This window comes from Rhinolophus sinicus, linkage group LG14 (assembly GCF_036562045.2).
Source record: "Rhinolophus sinicus isolate RSC01 linkage group LG14, ASM3656204v1, whole genome shotgun sequence".
Classification (NCBI taxonomy): domain Eukaryota; kingdom Metazoa; phylum Chordata; class Mammalia; order Chiroptera; family Rhinolophidae; genus Rhinolophus; species Rhinolophus sinicus.
The window spans coordinates 53156832-53178402 of NC_133763.1; the positions used below are offsets into that span (position 1 = coordinate 53156832).

Below are 21571 nucleotides of genomic sequence, written 5' to 3' on the forward strand. Positions count from 1 at the left end.
AATGTTTCTTACCCTCAGAGGGAAAGAGAATGTCACACCCGACGTTGCCTCGTCCCTGTTTTGCGTCAGGGCTGATACTTCTGTCTCTGTCTATCACCCTCTTCCTGGCTGCCTTTCTTCCTGGAGGATATGAAAGGAGTGTGTGTGTGTGTGTGTGTGTGTGTGTGTGTGACACAGGAGGAACAGAGGGTGTTGCAGCTCTCCTTGGCCCCTGGGTGGTTGTGTTCACTCCCTTCCAGGTGGGAATTCATCTTGAAGTCAATCTGGAGAATTTGAAAAGGGAAGGTAGAGGTCAAGGTGAGCAGGCTGCCTGGCCTGGCCTGAAAGGAGCATCAGGGAGCGACCAGGGGCTTCAAGCAGGCAAATGATGCTCTAGTCTGTTAAAGCAGAGACAAGCAACCACTCCAGAGAGAGATTTTCATAAAAGAAGACTTTCACAGACTTCTATATAAAGCTCCCTGCCCCTCTCAGAAATTTGAAATGCCTTTAAGTCACCCTTGTCTTAACTGGCTTTCTCATCTTTCAAATCTCAGTTTTCCTCTCCATCCCCTCCGGGCACTCAGGCACTATCACCTCTTCCTCCTCTGTGCTTCCACAACACCTCGTTTCCATCTGTCCTCGTTTGCATAAGTACACGTGTAATAAGTCTGTGCTGCCAAACTCATCTCCTTAACAGATGGGACTGGGTCTTTTTGCGTCCTCAACACCTAGGCAGTAGATACCCAACAAACGTTGATCTGATTGTTGAAGGTGCGTCTTCTTCCTACCTTTGACCCTTTCCCCAGGTCGCATGACTGCACACATTACTTCTCTTTTCCGTAGGCTTTTATTCTTCATTCCATTCCTTGGTTCCAAGATTTCTTGAATTCTTCGGAGATCATTACATCGTTATGTGTGCACACGCCCTGGAGCTCAGGGGCAGAGCTATGGCCACTTCCACGCAGCACAGGGCCTGTAGTCCTCCCACTTCCTCTTCAGTCCTTCCTTTCCTGCTACTTATCCTGCTCTTCCTCTGAAATCTTAGGAACCGAGGACACATTAAATAAGTTGCTTTTAGCAAATCCTGCCCCGTAGGGTCAGCCCCTGCACCACAGCTCCTCTGCTGTCGTCATAGCCAGTCCACGAAATCAATCAGCCAGAGGGTCAATCCCTCCTATTGATGTGCAAATAGCAACCAAGGCTCAACTACCACAGGAGGACACACACGACCCATACGAGGGATACACCTGGAGCACCTGGCTCGGGTGACTAGGGAGACTGCCATTGGGCCCCACAGGACACGCTACTAAGACTGGGAGGCATAGCAGCTCTGCCTAATCCATAGAAACAAACAGGGAGGAAGCCAAAATGGGGAGACAAAGAAACATATCCCAAATGAAAGAACAACAACAAAAAAAAGCCCCAGAAAAAGAACTAAACAAAATGGAGACACATAATCTACTAGATGCAAAGTTAAAAGCACTGGTTATAAAAATGCTCAGTGATAATCTGTGGGAACTTCAACAAAGAGACAGGAAACATAAAAATGGAGATAGAAAACATAACAAAGCACCAGTCAGAAATGAAGACTACAATAATTGAAACAAATAATACATGAAAAGGAATCAAGAGTAGATTAGATGAAGCAGAGGATTTGGAATCAGCAATTTGGAAGATAAAGTAGCAGAAAACACCCAATCAAAACAGCAAAAAGAAAAAAGAATTTTGAAAAATGAGGATAGTTTAAGGGGCTTCTGGGACAGCATCAAGCGTACCAACATCGCATCATAGGGGTGTGAGAAGGAGAAGAGAGAGCAAGGAATTGAAAACCTAGTCGAAGAGATAATGACGGAAAATTTCCCTCACCTGGCAAAGCAACTAAGACATACAAGCCCAGAAAGCACAGAGAGTCCCAAACAAGATAAACCCGAACAGGCCCACACCAAGACACATCATAATCAAAATGCCAAAGGTTAACGATGAAGAGAGAATCTTAAACGCAGCAAGAGAAAACCAGTTAGTTCCCTACAAGAGAGCTCCCATAAGACTGTCAACTAATTTCTCAACAGAAACTTTGCAGGTCAGAAGAGACTGGCAGAAAATATTCAAAGTGATGAAAAGCAAGGACCTACAATCAAGATTACTCTACCCTGCAAAGCTATCACTTAGAATCAAAGGACAGATAAAGAGCTTCCCAGACAAGAAAAAGCTAAAAGAGTTCATCACCACCAAACCAGTATTGCAAGGAATGTTAAAGAGACTAAGAAGAAAAAATATCAAAAATATGAAGAAGAAAATGGCAAATAAATACATATCTATCAACAATTACTTTATTTTTTATTTTTTTAATTAACAATTTCTTTAAATGTTAATGGATTAAGTGCCCCAATCAAAAGATATAGGGTTGCTGAATGGATAAGAAAATAAGACCCTCACATATACTGCCTACAAGAGCCTCACCTCAGATCAAAAGACACACACAGACTGAAAGTAAAGGGATGGAAAAACATATTTCATGAAAATGGAAATGAAAAAAACAAAAACCTGGGGTAGCAATACTTATACCAGACAAAACAGACTTTAAAACAAAGGCTATAACAAGAGACAGAGAAGGACCCAGTGATTCCATTCTGGGTATTTATCTGAAGAAACCTAAAACACTGCTTCCAAGGGACATGTGCATCCATATGTTTATTGCAGCATTGTTTACAATGGCCGAGATATAGTGGCAACATGGAGGTCCATCCCTGGATGAGTGGATAAAGAGATGGTACATTTATACAATGGACCATTACTCAGCCATAAAAAAGAATGAAATCTTGGCATCTGCAACAACATGGATGGCCCTAGATGGTATTATGCTAAGTGAAATAAGTCAGACAGAGAGACAAATGCCATATGATTTCACTTACATGTGGAATCTAAAGAACAGGAAAAATGAACAAACAAAACAGAAATAAGCTCATAGATACAGAGAGCATTTTTTTTTTAGTTAATTCCCGTTCCATGTTTGTTTGTTTTTTTCTTTTAAAGATTTTATTGGGGAAGGGGAACAGGACTTTATTGGGGAACAGTGTATACTTCCAGGACTTTTTTCCAAGTCAAGTTGTTGTGCTTTCAGTCTTAGTTGTGGAGGGCGCAGCTCAGCTCCAGGTCCAGTTGCCGTTGCTAGTTGCAGGGGGCAGAGCCCACCATCCCTTGTGGGAGTTGAACCGGCAACCTTGTGGTTGAGAGGACGCGCTCCAACCAACTGAGCCATCCGGGAGCTCAGCGGCAGCTCAGCTCAAGGTGCCGTGTTCAATCTTTAGTTGCAGGGGGTGCTGCCCACCATCCCTTGCGGGATTGAGGAGTTGAACTGACAACCTTGTGGTTGAGAGCCCACTGGGCCATGTGGGAATTGAACCGGCAGCCTTTGGAGTTAGGAGCACAGAGCTCTAACCCTCTGAGCCATCGGGCCGGCCCTACAGAGAGCATTTTGATGGTTGCAGGATTGGGGGGGTTGGGAAGGATGAGTGAAGGGGAGAGGGGATTAAGAGGTACAAATTGGTAGTCAATTGGTAGTTATGGGGATGTAAAGTATAGCACGGGGAATATAGTCAGTAGTATTGTAATTACTGTGTGGTGTCAGGTGGGTACTGGATTTATCGGGGTGATCATTTTGTAAGCTATATAAATGTCTAATCATTGTGTTGTACACTTGAAACTAACATAATATTGTATGTCAACTGTAATTGAAAAATAAAAAAAAATCTTTAATTTTGCAATTAAAAAAATAAGTTGCTTTTAGCTGAGCTTTTAGAGAGGAAATTCCCCCTGAACATTAAAGGATATCAGCCCTTTTCCTTACTTTTTGAGCTCTCACGATATGCCAGGCATTGTGCTGGTTCATGATCTAGCAGGAGAGGCAGCCACAGCCTTAGACTGATTGATTTACTCATTGGCATCATCTGGAAACATATAGCAGGGCACTTGACCAAGTCCTTGCTCAGGCATAGCTTCCTTGAGGGACTGCCATTTCTGCCAGACTTTCAAAGTTACGTAGAAGGCGGTGGAGGGGTAATGGTAACAAAAGAGCCAACGGAGCTATGTGTTTAGAAGGCCCTGGAGTGTGGAGCATGGAAGGAACAGAATGTTCAAGGATCTTAAAGACATTGCAAATAGTTGAAGTGTGGAGCTGGGGATAGTGGCCTAGATGAGGTTGAAGAAATAGGCAGAGCTGGAATAAGACACAGCCTTGATGTGTGATAGGCTGCTTTAGTCAGGACTCTTTTGGTGGAAAGTGCCAAAAATCCACCTAAGAAAAAAGGAAGCCTTTATTGGCTCAGAAGCTAAAAGTTCAGGGCTTTCAAGATGAAAGATGTCATTGAATTTTGACACCCCTCTCTTTCTCTCTCTCTCTCTCTCTGTCTCATCTTTGCTCTCCTTTGTGCTAGCTTAATTCTTGGGCTGGCTTCTGTGAACTGGTCCTCTGATCCCCCCGTCACACAGAAGCCAAAGGCTGGAGTGGGAGGGAATGGGGGTGAGAAAGGCTGATTGATAAGAGCCACGATCCGCCCACTCTTCAAGACCTTCAAGGTTACCTTCTTCTCAGGCTGTGTCCAGAAGTCCGCACCGTAGACCCCCTTGGGGGAGGACAGCAAGCTTGGCTTTTCAGGGGGTTGTGGAGGTAGGGAAGGGAACAGGTGAGGGGACTCTGTCCGCAGACTCCAAAGCTCTTTGTTTTCTTAAATAGTAAACCCGCAGCGCCCAGTCTCTGTCTCTGCTGCATCCTCAGCCTTCTGGGAGGCAGGATTACTTAGGTTTGGTAAGAGAAAAAAAGGAGGGCGGGGTCCCAGAAACTCCTCCCGACTTCCGCCCCCTCTTTCTGGCCCTGGGTCCGTCTGTACTAAGCGGGTCCTGACCTAGTCGCACTGTTTCTTCCCTCCCCTTCTCACACAACCTCCAGGTCTTGCCCCAACTTCGGGGCTTCTGAACTCCTCCACCGTCCCGTGAGCCGCCCTTCTTTCGCTTCGCACACATCCTGACTAAGCAGACCCGGCAGAAGAACATCCCACCCAGACACCCATTCTTTCTGGGACCCGGCGCTTCCGCCTCCGGGGCGGAGACTCCTCCCCTCACCGTCCCAATTGTATTCCCTGGAACGGCGGCCGGAAAGCCTCCGCCTGCTCAGACCGGGATAAGCGAGAAGCTGGTTCCTTCTCGCAGCCTGCTCCTTGAGCCCCAGAACCACCGCGGCGTCCGGCACCGCAACCCCGAAGGCCGCCGGCACCGCCTGGGCCCAGATCCCAGCCAGGCGCGGCTTCAGCACCACGGACAGCACCCCGCCCGCGGCCCTCGGGCCCGCGGCGCACTCCCGGTCTGGGCGAGGCCGCGAGCTATGCCAGCAGCATGGCCCGGCGCTCCGGCCCCATGGCGCAGCTCCTCGGCCTCCTCCTCGGGCTGTGCTCAGGTAATGACAGGTCACCGCGCTCTGTGTCACCCTGGTCAGGCGCAAAGGTGGACGGGAGGGGTTCCTAGAGGTGAGGGAGTCTGCCGGGGGTGCAGGGAGACCCTTGGGCCTGTCGGTTGCCCCTGGGAGACTGCGCTGGGAGGAGGACGTACTAAGGACTACGTGATGCAAGGGAGAGATAGCAACCTGGGCCATGGTGGTGGGGAGGGTGTGGGCAGAGAAAGGAAGGAAGGAAAGCCCCAGGCTTGCTAGGGAGGCAGGAGGGCAGACTCTAGCGCTGCCATTTGACTCCTTGTGAAACATGATCTCAAGAAATCTACCCGGTTCAGCACCTTCCTTGGCGCTCCATCATTTCCCGCACCCCACGTGAGGCTGCTCATTCTGGTCACTCCACAGGGGCAAGACAGGAGAGGAAGAGAAATGCCATTTGAACTGTCGTGTAGGGTGGGACAGGGGACTTGGAAGGGAAGAAGCGCTGCCAGGCTGAGGGCCCGGGAGGAGCTCCCTGGGGGGCGGGGGTGTGTGTGTTTGTACAGAGTTGCAGAAGGAGATACAGTGGATGAAGAGCGGGTGCCAAGGGAATGAGCCTTCCATACCCGCATGTTATCTCACGGGGGTCGGGGGCGGCGCCTGTATACGGGGAACTTGGGACTAAGTATGTGTCCTGACCCACAGATAAGGCAGCCCAACTCTTCTACTCCAACCCAGTGCCTTTGAGGGTGGGGGTGGGGTCACCGTCACAGTCACATGTGGGGGCACATGATGTGACTTGCACACATAGATGGGCATTGACTGAGGGGGAAGGGTGTATGGAGGGACGTGAATAACTGTTCCCCTTTGACCAGCCCCCAAAACTATTCCTGATTTGTAAGTATCTTCTAGGAGAAGCCACAGACACAGAATTCTCAAGTATGTTGAAACCACACTCTGAGAACTTGCAGGAAGAGCAGGTCCTTGCAGAATGGGTACTTAGGAAGCGTCTGTGTAGGGCTGTCTGGGCTCCTTGGTCAGTGATCTCGGGGAGAGGCTTTTCAATGGGGGGCCTCCATGGGGTAACCTAAGCATTTTGCTGTGTCCTTGGGAATGGAGCTGTGCGAAGCTACAGGCTCCCGTGTGGCCCGGGCTGTCCCACTTGCCCAGGGAGTGTGGGGTTCTTGCCGACTTACCTCCTTCCCCCACCCCTGCTCAGGAGTCTGGGGTACAGACACAGAGGAGCGGCTGGTGGAGCACCTCCTGGATCCTTCCCGCTACAACAAGCTCATCCGCCCAGCCACCAATGGCTCTGAGCTGGTGACAGTCCAGCTCATGGTATCACTGGCCCAGCTCATCAGTGTGGTGAGTGTGGGTCCCAAACTCTCTGCCTAGCTACGAGGTCAGCACAGCCAGAATGTATTCACATGTGTGCTTACGCCGCCGGTGTTGCCAAGGCTCGGGAGGTGTGGGCAGGGCGTGGGTGGTGGTGGTGGGTCCACAGGCTGGGGGTTCTCAGCAGCTTCCCTTCTTCCCTTCAGCATGAGCGGGAGCAGATCATGACCACCAACGTCTGGCTGACCCAGGTTAGCGCTCTTCCCGCCCACAGCCCCCTCTCCTCATCCCTGCTTTTCTTTCCTTCCTCCCCCCGCCCTTCCTTCCTTCCTTCCTTTTGCGCTCTCTCTCTCTCTCTCTCTCTCTCTCTGTCATCTTCCCTCTTTGAATCGCGCCAAGAGAGGCAGAAAAGTATACACTCTGGAATCCTAAACAACCGCATTTGAATCATGGTTCTTCCACGCACCAGCTCTGTGACTTAAACATGTTCCACTCTGCAAGGTCCACTTTCTTCTTTGTAACATGTACATTCTGATACCTTGGCTTAGCTGTGCAAATGAAATGAGAGAGTATTTCATGAGCCACAATGGCTGGGCAGAGAACTCACTGTGGGAAGGTGACGGCTTTTCAAAGCTTCCTCTTGTCCCTGTCATTGACCTTGAGCCCCGCCCAGGGCAGAGGCTGGTCCTCCCTCCCTCTCTCCCTTTCCCAGGAGTGGGAAGACTATCGCCTTACTTGGAAGCCTGAGGACTTTGACAACATGAAGAAAGTTCGCCTCCCTTCCAAACACATCTGGCTCCCAGATGTGGTCCTATACAACAAGTAGGTGACCTTGGAGCAATGGCCAAGCTGGGGGAGACCATGGGAGCACTCAGGGAGGGAAGGGGTCTTGGGGAAAGTAAATTAGCTTATGCTGCGGGGAGAGAAGGGACTTTTCATTGGCACCGATGCAGTCACTCCCCAGACAGACAACCCAGGCCAGTGCGGTACAATGTGGACAGCCACGGTGACTTGACCCAGGGCCAGCCCTCTCCCAGCCAATCAGGAGTCCCAGTGTGGGGAGCTGCAGTGGATACAAAGAAGGATTGACAGCCCCCAGTGCCCAGACTAATTCATTCAAAAAGAGGCTTTCCTGCAGGCTTGGAGGTGATCAAAGAACCTGGAGGCCCCAGTTTCTCCTCCAGGTTCCATCCCCTCTCTGAAATAATCCCTTTTACCTCGAAGGTCCCAAACCACTAGTGGGACCACCTCCTGCTCCCACCTGCCTCTGTCCCCCTCCATTGCTTGGGCACCTCACTCTGGCCTCCCTGGTTCCCAGAACTTCCCCACCCTCCTGTGAAGCCACCAGCTTACACAATGCGTGACAAGTAGCAGCCGCGTGCCCCCACCCCCGCCCTTCATCGCTGAGGGGTTTCATAGGCCGGCTCACCAGGACACCTTTTCTCCCCCACAACCCACCCAGGTCCCCTTCTTGCTCAAGTCCTGCTCCATTTCCTTATATCCCGGGATGGTTGCCCTCAGACTTGGGTTTCCCGTCCCACGTGTCCCTCTGGCTTTCCTCTCCTCGCCTCCCACTCGGGGCTGGGTCGGTGGGTGGGGGTGGAGGAAGGCTCAGGCCAGGGCTGACTCTGCCGGCCCCTTGGCAGCGCTGACGGCATGTACGAGGTGTCCTTCTACTCCAACGCCGTGGTCTCCTACGACGGCAGCATCTTCTGGCTGCCCCCCGCCATCTACAAGAGCGCCTGCAAGATCGAGGTGAAGCACTTCCCGTTTGACCAGCAGAACTGCACCATGAAGTTCCGCTCGTGGACCTACGACCGCACGGAGATCGACCTGGTGCTCAAGAGCGACGTGGCCAGTCTGGACGACTTCACCCCCAGCGGCGAGTGGGACATCGTGGCGCTGCCGGGCCGGCGCAACGAGAACCCGGACGACTCCACGTACGTGGACATCACCTACGACTTCATTATCCGGCGCAAGCCGCTCTTCTACACCATCAACCTCATCATCCCCTGCGTGCTCATCACGTCACTGGCCATCCTGGTCTTCTACCTGCCGTCCGACTGCGGCGAGAAGATGACGCTGTGCATCTCCGTGCTGCTGGCGCTCACCGTCTTCCTGCTGCTCATCTCCAAGATCGTGCCGCCCACGTCCCTGGACGTGCCGCTCGTCGGCAAGTACCTCATGTTCACCATGGTGCTGGTCACCTTCTCCATCGTCACCAGCGTGTGCGTGCTCAACGTGCATCACCGCTCGCCCACCACGCACACCATGGCGCCCTGGGTCAAGGTCGTCTTCCTGGAGAAGCTGCCCACGCTGCTCTTCATGCAGCAGCCGCGCCACCACTGTGCCCGCCAACGCCTGCGCCAGCGGCGGCGCCAGCGCGAGCGCGAGGGCGCCGGGGGCGTCTTCTTCCGCGAAGCCCCCGGGGCCGACTCCTGCACGTGTTTTGTCAACCGCGCGTCGGTCCAGGGCCTGGCTGGGGCCTTCGGGGCGGAGCCCGCACCCGCCGCAGGCCCGGGGCGCTCCTCCGGGGGGCCGTGTGGCTGCAGCCTCCGGGAGGCGGTGGATGGCGTGCGCTTCATCGCGGACCACATGCGGAGCGAGGACGACGACCAGAGCGTGAGTGGGGCTTGGGGCCTCGGGCGCGATGCGGGGCCGCGGGGACCCTGGGATCCGGAAAGCGGCGGCGAGGCGTAGACGCTCACAGCGACTCGGAGGGGAGGATCCGCCTGGGGCTGTGGGTTTGGGCACTGGTCACGGTTCTCGGCCGCCACCTAAGTTGGAGAAGGTCCAGGGTGACCTTGCAGCTTCCTCAGGACTGGCAACCGGGACGAAAATGCCCCGTGTGGGGCATCGTTAGTGTCGGGAGGGCAGCCAAGGGTGGGACCAGGCCCTTCTGGGTTGGCACTTGGCTTGTGGCCGTGGCCCCAGGAGTCCCTCCCCGCCGCTTCCGTTTCCCAAGTCCAATTTGTTAATTTTCAGCTTTTAGCACAAACGGACACTGAGTCCTTTGTGCGCCCCACGGGGGCGAAAATTGAGGACAGTGGAAGGGGTGTGTGTAGAGGGGAGGGGTTAAGAGGTTCCGCAAGCCCGCTGGTGGCGGAGAGGACAGCCCCAAATCAATATACTGTTTTTGTGCTTCTGGGTCCCAGGGGGCAGCAGCCTCGTGAAATATTTATGGATGTGGAGGCAGGTGGAGGCGAGGGATTCCATCCGGCTTTTGCTATGGCAGCTCCCCAGAAGGGGACTCCCATGGTTTCCGCACCTGGGAGCCAAGTCTGATGAGTTGACATCCCCCCACTTTGGGCCGTGACTGGCCCCGCCCCGCGCTGTCTTCCGGTACCTGGCTAGTTCTCGGCTGCGGCTCGGTGTTGCCATGGTGACTAGCGACGTTTCCGCTGGGACGCTGCCATTCCGGTTTGGGGGTGAGGAAGGGCGGGCTCCTGCACTACTGTTTGGGGAGAGGAGGAGGGGGACTTCCGAACCTGGCGTTTCTGGTCCCAAGAGGGCAAGATGTCAGCCTGGAGCAGGTGCTCATGGAGGAAGAGGGGACCGAGGCTGGAGGAGAAGCGGTGGCCCGCTCAGAGCCGGCAGAGGCCAAGTGGGAGACGCGGGCGTGGCGCGGAGGTGCAGGGGCTCCGCCAGCTGCGTCACGGCCTGCGCCTCCCCTGCCGCAGTCCACTCGTGTCATGTGCATTTCCTGAGCTAGCAGGGTGCTGAGGGTGCAGTGACCTACTTGGATGCCTCACAGGCATCTCAAACTCCACGTGTCCCAAACTGAAGGCTGGGTCTACACCCCCACCCACCCCTCCCATCTTTTAATAAATGGCCTCACCTTCCACCCAGTGGTTCAGACTAAAAACCTGCAGTGATCTTCCCACCATCCACATCATCAGAAGTCCCGAGCTGTGAGCACAGCCTCCAAAATAATCCTCAGCTTCACCCTTTCCGCACCATCCCCACGCCCCCACCCCCCACCCCCGGTGTAGGCGTTTATCAGCTGGTGCCTGGACCACAGCAGAGAGTCCTAATGGTCTCCTGGATTCAGCTCCTGTGCTTCTCCATCCAAACAGACAGCGCCTCTCCTCACCTTGTGCCTTCTGCCCATTCATTGTTCGGATCACTGTCTTACCTGCTTGACTGTCCTAAGCAAGCTAAGCTCTTTCCTGCCTCTGCACTTTTGCACATACTGGTCTCTCTGCCTGGAATGCCCTTCTTTGTTTCTTTTTTACAATTATTGCTATTAATATTAATTTTTGATATACTGTTTGAGAGTACGTTGCAGACATTGTGATCCTTCATCCCAAATACTTCTGTGTATCTCTCCTACGAACAGGACACTGTCTTGCATACCTCAGGCTCAGTGATCAAATCAGGAAATTTAGCATCAATGTCGAAAGTCCATATTAAAATTTTCCCAGTTTTCTCAGTAATGTCCTTTGTAGCATAAGCCCCACCACAATCCAGGATCTGAAATGACCTTCAGTTGTCCCGTTTCTTTCGTTTCTATCCATTTGGAACAGTCCTTCAGCTTTGTCTTTCATGGTATAAACATTTTTGAAGGGTCCAGGCTGGTCGGAGGTCCCTCCATGTGTTTTTGTGTGATTGTTTCTTTCTTCCATTTATTCCTGCCACAGCTGGCTCCTTCTCGTTTATCAGCTGTGACTGTAAATGTCACCTCCTCACAGAGGCCTTCCCAGACCATCCCTTAAATCATATCTTCCCCCCATTTCTCTATCTCAGTCCTTTGTTTCCTTGTAAGCACCCTCCAGGGTGTAATTCTTTTATTTTCACTTGTTTTGTATCCATGTCCCTCCGCAGACTGTAAGCCTTGGGCCATGTTTGTCTCACTCTCACTGTGTCCCCAGTGCCAGCATGATGCCAGGTCCACAGTAGGCACACATGTGACACAAATGCGTCACTATTCAGCGGCTGACTAAATGACAATGTGCAGTCGCCTCCTTCCCAGCCCCCCGCTGGCCAGGCTGCAGAGGAACACCACGTGCTAAGGCCCAGACTCAGGCCGGAGTGGGGTGCAGGGCTTCGTGACAGCTCTCAGACCCACACAGGTCACTGTCCCAGCACACAGCTGGGACCGTCCTCACCCTCGGGCCTGCATGCGCCACTGCTGCTTGTCAAGTGAGGCGCAGAGACAGCCACTCCTTCACGAACGCAACACCGGCACTCTGGGTTCCAGATGCTGGGATTACAAAATGAATCTGACAGGGTCAGATTTAGGAGCTTGTAGCGGGGGCACAGGGAGGACAGACATGCAAATTGAAGTGATAATACAGTGCAGTAAAAATACTGCCATAGAAATGTGTACACAGTGCTGGAGGAACCCAGAGGGGTCGCATTCATTCTGCCTGGGGGAAACAGAAAAGCCTTCATAGAAGAGTTGGCATTTGATTTGGGCTTTGAAGGATGTATAGGAGTTCACCAGCTAGAGAACGGGAGGACTGGAACTCTACACAGAAAGGCAACCCAAAGGCACAGAGACCTGAGAGGACACATTGGGGTTTGGTAAGTCTGGGTTACGGCTTGCTGGAAGATAGGAGGCAGGCTTATATTGTCACGAGTGGGTTTGGATCTCAGATTTGGGAGTTTGCATGGTCCTGAATGCAGTGGGGCTGCTGGAGGCTCTACAGCAGGCCGGATTGGAGTCCTGCTTCAGAAAGGTCACTCTGGGATCCTGGAGAGAGAGCAGTGGTGTGTGTGTGTGTGTGAGAGGTGGGACCTGCTGATATCCAGGCCACTCCTATCGGGCATCATGTGACTGATACCTGGGCCTCCTTTGTCTCCTGTTCAGGTGAGTGAGGACTGGAAGTATGTCGCCATGGTGATCGACCGCCTGTTCCTCTGGATCTTTGTCTTCGTCTGTGTCTTTGGCACCATCGGCATGTTCCTGCAGCCTCTGTTCCAGAACTACACCACCACCGCCTTCCTGCACGCAGACCACTCGGCTCCCAGCTCCAAGTGAGGTCCCAGCTTCATGCTCCTTCAGCCCCTGGCGCTCTGTGGTACAGCAGTTTCCGGTGGAAGAGGAACGATGAGCTACCAGGAAGCGGGGCGCTGCCCCCAAAGACCCATGCTTCCATGTCACCTGGAGCCCTCCCCCACCCTCGGCCCACACCCAGCCAGCCCCCCCGCAGGCTGGCCCAGTCGCTCTCCTCTCGCACCCACCCCGGTACCAGTGTTGCTGGGGGAGGATGAAGGCTGAGAAGTGGAGGATGGACGTCTGTTGGAGCCTTGCGGCCTGAGGAAAGTGAAAGGGAAGGGCCGAGAGTGGACAGACTCATCCACTGCCTCCACGGCACGGCAGAGGGCAGGGAGGAGGAGGCGGCAGGGCCAGGGGCTCGGACTCTGTGCCACGCTGGCCTGACACGATGGCAGCTCAGACGGGAGCAAGAGGAGAGCGGCCCGGGTGACGGCCGTCTGCCCTGCTCCCGTGGACAGCAGCTGGGCTGGGTGGGCCTCACAGCAGGTAGAGGCTCCTGCTGGAGGGGCAGCTGGAGCTGTGGTCAGACTCCTGTGGGAAGTTGCCAGCCCCGTGCCACCGCCCCTTCTCCTAAGCGGCCCAGGGCCCAGCCCAGGGGCCCTCCTCTTGGTGAGGAAGTCTCTCCCAGACTTTCCTCTCCTTGTTTGGCCAGGGTGTGGTGGGCAAGGCTGGGTATTGGGAGCCTCTGAGCCCCGAGTCGCTGCGTGACCTGCTTGGAGCCTGAGGTCTGAGTACTGGAACTGTGTGACAAGGGCAAGTTCACAGGCTGGTTTTACCCCCAGTTGAACTGACCGGTTGCTTGAAGGAAGTAAAGGAAGGATGTCAGCTGTAAGCAGACCCAGCCTTTTTGCCCACAGTAGAGCTGGCTACCAGGAGAGGAGAGAGCCGGCGATGGAGGCCAGCTGGGGTGGGTGGAGGCGGGAGGGTGGCCCCTCACTGCTCTGCTCTGTCCTCTTTGGGCTCCGTTCTGCACTGCCAGTGGCTCCCCCGAAAGCATGCCATCCTGTATTCTGACACTGCTCCCGGGGGGGCAGCTGGAGGCCACCTGGCCTGTTATGCCAGGAAACAGACCTTCTGGGATCTCTGTCCCCGCCCCCGCCATGTGACTGACTCTGATGTATGGTCCCAGCCTGTGTTCAGTGCCTGGCCAGCAGGTGGCAGGTCACAGACGGGCCAATCTGCCAAGTGCACCGAGGTGCCTGCCCGACAGCTGTTCTCTGGAGCCCAGCTGGACTCCGGCTACTGCAGGCACAGCAGAGGTTGGGGTGCAGGTGGGGGGGAGGACACAGTGTCTGCGGAGCAGCACAGGAATCAGTCTGGATTCTAGTCCCAGCTCTGCCACTTACTCAGCCAACGTGAGCAAGTGCCTGCCCGCTAGGTCTCAGCCTCCTCGGCTATAAAAGGGGGGCAGTGATGCCTTCTTTATGGATGGGCACCACTGTGAGGATGCAGGGCTTGTGAAAAGCCCAGTGCTCGCCTTGGCACAGAGTACATGCCCCACCAATGCGGAGGCTCAGAGGCAGGCAGAGCCAGTGGGAGTGGGGGCCCCTGTCACATCAGTCTCCCCCAGACTCTCCCTTACCTGAGCAAACCAAGTCATGCCGACAGGACCTGGATGTGGGGGAGCCGAGAACGGGAGGGGCTGCTCGGTGAGTCTGGCGGGCCGGGCTCTCTCGGGAGCATGTTCAGCCGTTTCGCGCCATTCCTGGGTTGAGCTCTGGCCTTGGCCTGGCCTGCCTCGGTCAGCTCCGCCCTCCCCGCTGCAGGTATGTGCCAGGGCCCCAGGCCGACCTACCCCTGTACTGGCGGTAGAAGCATGTCACTGGGATGGCAGCCAGCAGCTGTGTGAGATGTCCCCAGCGCATTTGCCCACCTGCCAGAATGGGCTTCTGGACATCTCTTCTGGGTGGGGGGGGCAGTGTCTGGGCTTCATGGAAACTCCATAACAGCAAATGGAGAGCTGCCTGCGTTATACCTGCACCCACCTTGAACTCAGCCCTGAGGAAACATCCCGAAGCCTGGAACAGCAACTGGAAAGGAACCCTCCCTCGGAAGGGTGGGGCGCCGCCTGAGGTCCCTCCTGGCTCTCCCCGGCTCCTCCCGGCCTGTCAGCCCTTCAGCGGCTGCTGTGGGCTGTATTTGCTTTAAGTTCGTCCCGCATCCGACTGTTGTCCAAGGTCGACAGCAGATGGCGCTAGAGGGGCTTAGCGAGCCCCGTGTCCACCTCCTGTCCAGGACGCATCTGACACAGGAGGAAACCGAGGCCCGGAGACTGTTTGCTGCCTGACCTTGGATAGCACCTAACTCTGAACTTGTTCATTCTCATCTGTAAAGTGGGGGTGACAGCGGGATGCAGGGTTCCAGGGCAGTGCCATCCCTCCATCTCTGGGTTCAGCCCTTTGGGGGCCTCTCAGTAAGGAGGGGAGGGCAGAGGCGGAGGGAGGAGGGCTGCCCTGTGCCGGCCAGGTGTTACCACGAGTCCCGGCCAGGGAAGCGTTGGAGAATTGAGTCTCTTCCACTCGGATCCTGCCCTTCCCCGTGGTGTGGTGTTCCCTTGGCCTCTGTGGTGGGGTCGTCTCTGGAGAGAGCTGGGCAGCCAGCTCAGCACCGCGCAGGACCGGAGGCTCCGGAGGGAGGTAGAGACGCTGGATTGGAACCCAGGTGGGCTGAGGGGGGCAGTGAGAAACCGAGCTGGGATGGTTTCCATCCGGAACGGCGAGGCCACAGGCGATCTACTAGCCATTTTTTTCTGGAAAGAGGGCCTGCACGGACGCTCCGCGTTTGACAGTTGGCACTGCAGGAGGAGGAAGGCGGTGTCCTGGCAGTGGGGTCGTTAATACTGGCACAGCTGATACTAAGTTATGGAAAATGTAAGCGCAAACAAGACACGGGCAGCCCCCAGCTGGCCTTTTCTGAGAGGGAGTGTCTGTGGGAGAAGGTCCCTTCTAAGGAAATAGGGAGTGCTCTGTGGCGGTTTGGGGGCTTTGACCCCCTTTCTCGGTCTCCCCCCCGTTACAGGACTAGTTATTTACTGAGGGCCCGCTGTGGGCCTCCTGTTTCAGATGGCTGTTCCTCACAACCCTGTTGACAAGAGAAAAGCAGGCTCAGAGACAGAGACGCCAGCTGGGAGCACCGCTGCACATGAACCCTAAGGCTGCCCCGAGTCCACACGCTCGCTGTGGCCTCTGGAGGTAGGAGCATGATGGTCTCAGGGTCTTCTCTGAATTCATTCCCCAAGCCAGAGCCGACCCGGTTCCCGCCGTCACCCTCTGCTTCAGGCAGAGTTGGGCTGGCGCCAGCGTCCTGCACAGCCCCACTGGGGCCAGCAGCCTCCCACTCGCCCACCCAGACCAGACAGGAGCAGCAGCCACCTTTTAACGTTCATGCCAGCAGGTCTGAGCTCAGCAATAGTCACATGGTTCCTCAGGGACTGTAGGTGGAGGAATCGTGAGGCCCTCACTCGGTGCCCCCTCCCCTGACCCCACCATGGCCTCCATCTTCTGTCCCTGGCATATTTGCCCTGGTCTAGCCCACTGCAGGCCACTCATTAGGAACTCAGGATTCTCGTAAAGAAAAGTTCCCAAACAAGTCTTGTCTGTTATATTGGGGGGCAGGGGGACCCTCATGGGCCAGGGTTGGCAAATAGGGGAATGCTGGGGAAACTGCACTCAAGAGGTTATAGATGTCACAAGAATCTAAAGAAAAGGTTGGTGGTAACAGTTCAGTTGTGATTTGTTGTTTAACAAGTCCATTTGTTAGATGGAGGTGAAATGGCTGAATGGCTGGGCCTGTACTAGACAGAGCCCTGAAATGGCTCCTCGGGAGGCCCCTCTGTAAAGGGACCTAGAGGACGGGTAGAGCTGAGGACCAGTGTCCCCAAGGCAGGGATGGCCAGGGCCACCTCACAGCCCTGCACCCGGGGAAGTCGGGGCTGCGGCATGCAGAGGCCAGACCTGCTCCCAGGACACTGGTTTGATCTGGGCCCCAATCCTGGAAACGGGATGAAATCCTGGGCCTCCTCCGTGAGATGCAGGCTGAACAGCATCTGAAATGGGATGAACACAGTCCGGCTTCCCGCTCCCCCTTCACCACCCCCAGGAGGCTGGTGGGGAGCACGGCCTGGTTCCCTCTGTAGACACGCTGGGCACTCGCCACAGGCGTGAAGGAAACTGTCCACCTTCTAGAAGGGCCTGGTCACTACATCCTCCTCCCATGGAACCAGGAGCTGCCTGAGAACAGAGGGCACAGGCGCTCGAGGTTCCTGGTACATCACGGCAGGCAGACGCACTATCCTTCCCTGTCTTTAAAAGACTGTGCAGCTCACTCAGCACCATTTCAACAGACTGCACAACACCCATTGTTCTGGTCCTTACTTAATGCGCCCCAAACACGTCACTGGCCCTCCTGGTCTGTTGTTAACATCCGTACAATGGATGAGGAAGGAGGCCTCGCTCTGACTTACAGCCTTGCCGTTCTACCTGCTGCTTACATCATTTGTATAAGATCCAGGATGAGTCTCACGGAAATTCTGGACTCAATTACGAGGTGGAAAGTGGTGTCTTCTCTTTGAAATCCAAGACGGAGACATATTCTGGATGCCATCTCTGCAGAGGCAAATGGCTTGTTTCCTAAGACGGCAGCCGAGCCAGTCCCACAACTTGACTTCCAATACGCACCACCCTGCAGGCAACACAGTGAGGCGAGTGGCCCAGGGAGGCTGTAGGAAAACGCCCCTCGGGAGAGGTGGGGTTCTGTGTATAAATCATGATATTGTTTTGGGATGTTTTCCTATGCTGGGCCTTGGAATCTCGCCTATCAAGTCTCTGGGGACAAGATATTTAGGGGTGGGCTCTGATGGGAAGGGGGGTCTGATGTACCTCACCACAGCTCACCTCCCGCGCCAGCGCACGGAAACAGCACCTGCCTGTAGGTTCGGGAATGGCCCTCTCTCCAAGTGTGTCAGATACAGCTGGTGCTGCTGTCAGAAAGCCTTCTGCCCCGTCCCCCGCCCCTTCTATAATACCGCCCCTAAGAAGCCAAGACTTGAAAGCTTTCTACCAACCCAGATTCTTTTTTTTTTTTTATTGAGGAATGTATCTGTTAGTTACTGTTTTGAGGGGAAACAAAAGCGGAATCAACAAAACTGCAACCATCAAAGCTCCCGAGTCCAGGGAGCCTGGGCTCCTTCCCACACTCTGCTCTTGGGGTCACTGCTGAGACCCCCAAAACCAGCAAAGTCCCTTCCACAAGAGTCAAGGAAACGGGTTCAAGCAGCGACGATTTTTACAATTGATTATTTAAAGAATGGACTATAGCCACAGTTTAGACAAATAAACTACAAAGATCATTAAAAAAAAAAAAGTGAGGGAAGGGGTCTGCTTATTAAAAACAAAGACTGGACAAGAAAGTGAAGAGGACACTGCCCCCTCTGTCCTGTGACACAGGCTCCTCCCCAGCAGACACTGGGGCTCAGGGGCCTCACTCTCCCTACAGCAGAAACCGAAGGCTGCACGGCTGCCTGACAAGACCCTGGGGTGAGTGGGGCTCTGGCTTCGGGAGTCACGTGCTCCTGGGTAAATCAGCAGCTGAGTCACAGCTCTGCAGGAGGGTCCCATGCCCGAGGGACCAGAGGGGCCACCCGCCATCTGAAGCAGCAGGGAGACCAGCTGTCGTGGGCAGCCTCACTAATGTGCCCTCAGCTGTCACGGGAAGGGGGGCAGGCCTGTCGCAAGCCAGAACACACGCAGTTTCCCTACCAGCTCCTTAGCACACGCTGGTGTTCCGCAAAATCGTCCTTAGTGTATTAAAAAGGCGTGGGTTTTCTCATTTGGTCAACTTTTGGGAACAGTAGCCACAACACACGAGCAAAACTGTGAGTGTGGATGTACATACTGCAGAGGTGGGGCAGGCGGGGGGGGGGGGCTAACTAGTCCACAGTCTGCAGGGCTGGGGGACGACGGAAAACAATTTGAGGGCCCTGGCGCGCTCACAGATAGAGGAACCCTCTCAATAAGAGTCTGGCTCGGGTCTCCAGGGCTCAGCCTGAGGTGTAGGCCAAGGGCTCTGCCTCCCAGAGTCTGAGGACAACCTGGCCTTTTCCCTACAACTGTTGTTGTATGTCAACCTTATAAAGATTCCCCGACAGGTCAGGAGACCAGGTCTGTGATCAGCCCATGAATGACCTGAAGCTATCTGGCAAAAAAAACAAAAAAACAAAAAAAAAAGCACTTGGCTAAATGGTAAGTTGTATCTGAATTTTAAATCTGTGCAATTGCAGGCGATCTGTCTGTCGCAGGTAAGAATCAACTTGCACAGCGTTCTTCTTAGTCAACGCCCCTAGCTGCCACCGCCATGAGACCTGTGTCCAGTGAGCAGGGACCTGACCCAACGTCACTTATTTGCCCTGACTCTTGCTAAGTCCTGATTGGCTAAGTGCAGATGATTTGCCCTCTAGGATTTCCCCAGGGCTTTTCCCTACCAGGCAGTGGGGGTTCTGGCCCTAATCCCTGCCACAAATTCCTAGGAATGCTTTAGGAAGGGTGGCTGGGAGCATGGCAATAGACCAAGGCATGTCTGCACTCCCTGGGAAGCGGTGTGGGTCATCCCTGCAGGGGACACCTCAGCTACTGCTCAGGCAATGCCCTCAGCCGGCTGGCTGGTCCTCGCCTCCCCTGCCACCTGGGGAAGGGACACTCTTCTGAGTGGCAGCTTTCCCTGTCTCTGCTCATCCCCTGCAACCCCAAGCTGGCTAAAGTGCAAGATCTGACAATCGCTGAGCATTAGCTGTAGATTCCGATTACACTTGGCATTGGGCTTTAGCTGACTGCAGTTCCAAACTCCTGCCCTCACACGTTACAGCACGCCTGTAAGTTCATCTCTTTACCCTCTTGGAGGACAAGGAGAAACCGGTCATAGGAAGGAATCTCCGAAGGGGCGGAGGGAAGCAGAGGGGCCTGCAGAACCCACAAAGGAACTCAACCGTCCCTGACGTGATTGACAGCGCTGACGGAACCTAATTAAGACCGCGGGAGGTCAGCGCAGCAGACAGAGGGAAGAGCAATGGGAAAACCAAAACGGAAGTGAAGAGGGAGCGGCTACAGGTGCTCAGGGACTGTTTCCGCTTTGGGTGGAAAGGAGAGGACCCCTTCCCTTTTCCCTTCGGTCTCTGCCTCTGCTTGGGAAACAGAGGGAGGCCTGGTGAGACCCGGCCTGGTCTTCCCGACAAAAGCAGGATAACCCCAAGTTCTCAGCATCACTGATCGCAGTTCATTCGAGAGAAGAGAGAAAAGAGAGGAGAGAGAGGAGCAGAAGGGAAGGGAAGGACACCCCTGGGCCAATTTGGTGAGGAATGCTACAGCCCCAGTGTGGTACACCCTAACCCGTCAGTCGTCACTGGCTCACACTATACTGAGCAGAGGTAAAAGTTCTTTTCCTCCTGGGGTTTGCTTATCCAGTTGCCATAGCCCATGTCCTTCAGGCTTTTCTTGAAGTAGTTCTTGGCCGTCTCGTAGTCACTGGCAGCTCTCTTGGCCTCGCCGTAGGAGAGTTTAAGCAGGTCCCTGCGCCCCCGGAAAGAGCAGAGCTTCTTAAACTGGAGGAAAATGTTCTTTTTGGAGACCCGGGACAACTCATTCCGTGGCCTGGAGAAACAAAGGCACTCACTCATCATCCAGCTGGGACCAGAAGGGGTGGGGGCCCCGGCAGAGACGCGAGGCGGGGTGGGGAGCTCTCAGCGCTGCAGGTTGGCAAACGTGCTGGCCCCTGCTCCTTACCCGTCCACGGTCCCCCGGGTCCCATCCAGGATCTCCAGGTCGTAGCCGTCAGCCAGACACCAGTTGACGCTCGTCTCCTTCGTCTTTCCGGACTGCCTTTTGGAATCGTATACGCTGACTCGGCCAACCTAGGAGTCCCGGGAACACCGGGAGGAAGATGGAAACCTCTTAGGAAAGAGGTCGTGGAGCAGGCCCTCGAGGGCGCAGGGGAGAGGAGTGCGGGCACGACCTGCCCCTTATGTCAGACTCTCTACACGTACCACGCCCACCTCGACTCAAATTCCAGACCAAAGGGAGGAAGCCGTGGGCATTCTAAAGGCGGAAAGGGTAAGTTCTTGGGGTACCAACTAAGCCCCGCCCCCTGCCCACTCTACGTTTTTGCTCTGTGGACAGAATTGCTTGAAAAGGAGAAAAATGCCAAGGAAAAAATGGATGGGGTGGAAGCACCTTGGGGTGGTTGACAATAAAGGGGTGTCGTAGTCCATCCTCAAATGCACTCCCATCTCTTGTCACACGGCAGCAAATGGCACGGGTCAGATGCCCTTGGCTGAAGAGGTAACCTGGGTATGAAAAAGAAATGCACACGCCTGTTTGCACCAAATGCTGCTAAGAGGCTGAGGCATCTGGTGGTGGTGCTGGGGTGGGGGTGGGGGTGTCTGAGGGTACAAAACAGCGCTGTCAAGACAGAAGCGGCGCTGCTGGGAAGCACCCAGGGCACACTCGGGGTCATCAAACACTCAAGGTCATCAAACAGATACAATGTATCAGGTTTCAGGCAAGGCCAAGGGCTGTGGACATCAAGGAAAGAAGACACTGCAGCCTTAGGCTGCTGTTTCTATCAATTGTCTAGAAGAGACTTGCCTGGCATGTCCTTACTTAGGCTTGTTGCCTAAACCAATCTCCCCATCACAGTAGACTAGCCACTCAGCATCAAGCACTGACTAGTGACTCAAACACACTTGGAAAAGGGGAGACAGCACCCTACCACCTGGCAATGAAGCATGCAGTTTGCTGAGATCTGGGTCCTACAATGACAGACTGGTTCCAGTTCCCAAGACAGGTCCC

The 21571-nt window shown here is 54.6% G+C and overlaps 2 protein-coding genes and 1 long non-coding RNA gene across 9 annotated transcripts in view; 1 reads left to right on the forward strand and 2 right to left on the reverse strand.

Moving 5' to 3' along the window:
- Positions 1 to 4865: 4865 nt before the first annotated feature.
- CHRNB2 (cholinergic receptor nicotinic beta 2 subunit) lies at positions 4866 to 18099 on the forward strand. The gene is made up of 6 exons (XM_019711876.2): positions 4866 to 5428; positions 6618 to 6763; positions 6940 to 6984; positions 7446 to 7555; positions 8380 to 9355; positions 12546 to 18099. Exons 1-6 carry the CDS (start codon positions 5368 to 5370, stop codon positions 12714 to 12716), a joined length of 1509 nt encoding a protein of 502 aa, XP_019567435.2. The 5' UTR covers positions 4866 to 5367; the 3' UTR covers positions 12717 to 18099.
- LOC109434690 (uncharacterized) lies at positions 12014 to 12644 on the reverse strand. The gene is made up of 2 exons (XR_002135854.2): positions 12520 to 12644; positions 12014 to 12428 (listed from the first exon to the last, which is right to left on the reverse strand). It is a non-coding gene; the product is annotated as an uncharacterized LOC109434690 (long non-coding RNA).
- A 1499-nt stretch (positions 18100 to 19598) lies between the features above and the next one.
- Positions 19599 to 21571, reverse strand: part of ADAR (adenosine deaminase RNA specific) — a 31223-nt gene continuing 29250 nt past the window's right edge. For all 7 annotated transcript variants that reach the window (XM_074318960.1, XM_074318957.1, XM_074318958.1 and 4 more), the window contains 3 exons: positions 20954 to 21066; positions 20507 to 20634; positions 19599 to 20374 (listed from right to left, as the gene is read on the reverse strand). In XM_074318960.1, coding sequence (XP_074175061.1) covers positions 20137 to 20374; positions 20507 to 20634; positions 20954 to 21066 — 479 coding nt within the window. In that variant the 3' untranslated portion in view covers positions 19599 to 20136. The remainder of the gene's footprint in view (positions 20375 to 20506; positions 20635 to 20953; positions 21067 to 21571) is intronic.

Excerpts from the sequence above, each read along its gene's own strand:
- CHRNB2 (XM_019711876.2), top strand. The coding sequence starts at position 5,368 with ATGGCCCGGCGCTCCGGCCCCATGGCGCAGCTCCTCGGCCTCCTCCTC. Across the intron at positions 6,764-6,939 it reads TGGCCCAGCTCATCAGTGTG|CATGAGCGGGAGCAGATCAT; the intron begins GTGAGTGTGGGT and ends TCTTCCCTTCAG. Across the intron at positions 9,356-12,545 it reads GCGAGGACGACGACCAGAGC|GTGAGTGAGGACTGGAAGTA; the intron begins GTGAGTGGGGCT and ends TCTCCTGTTCAG.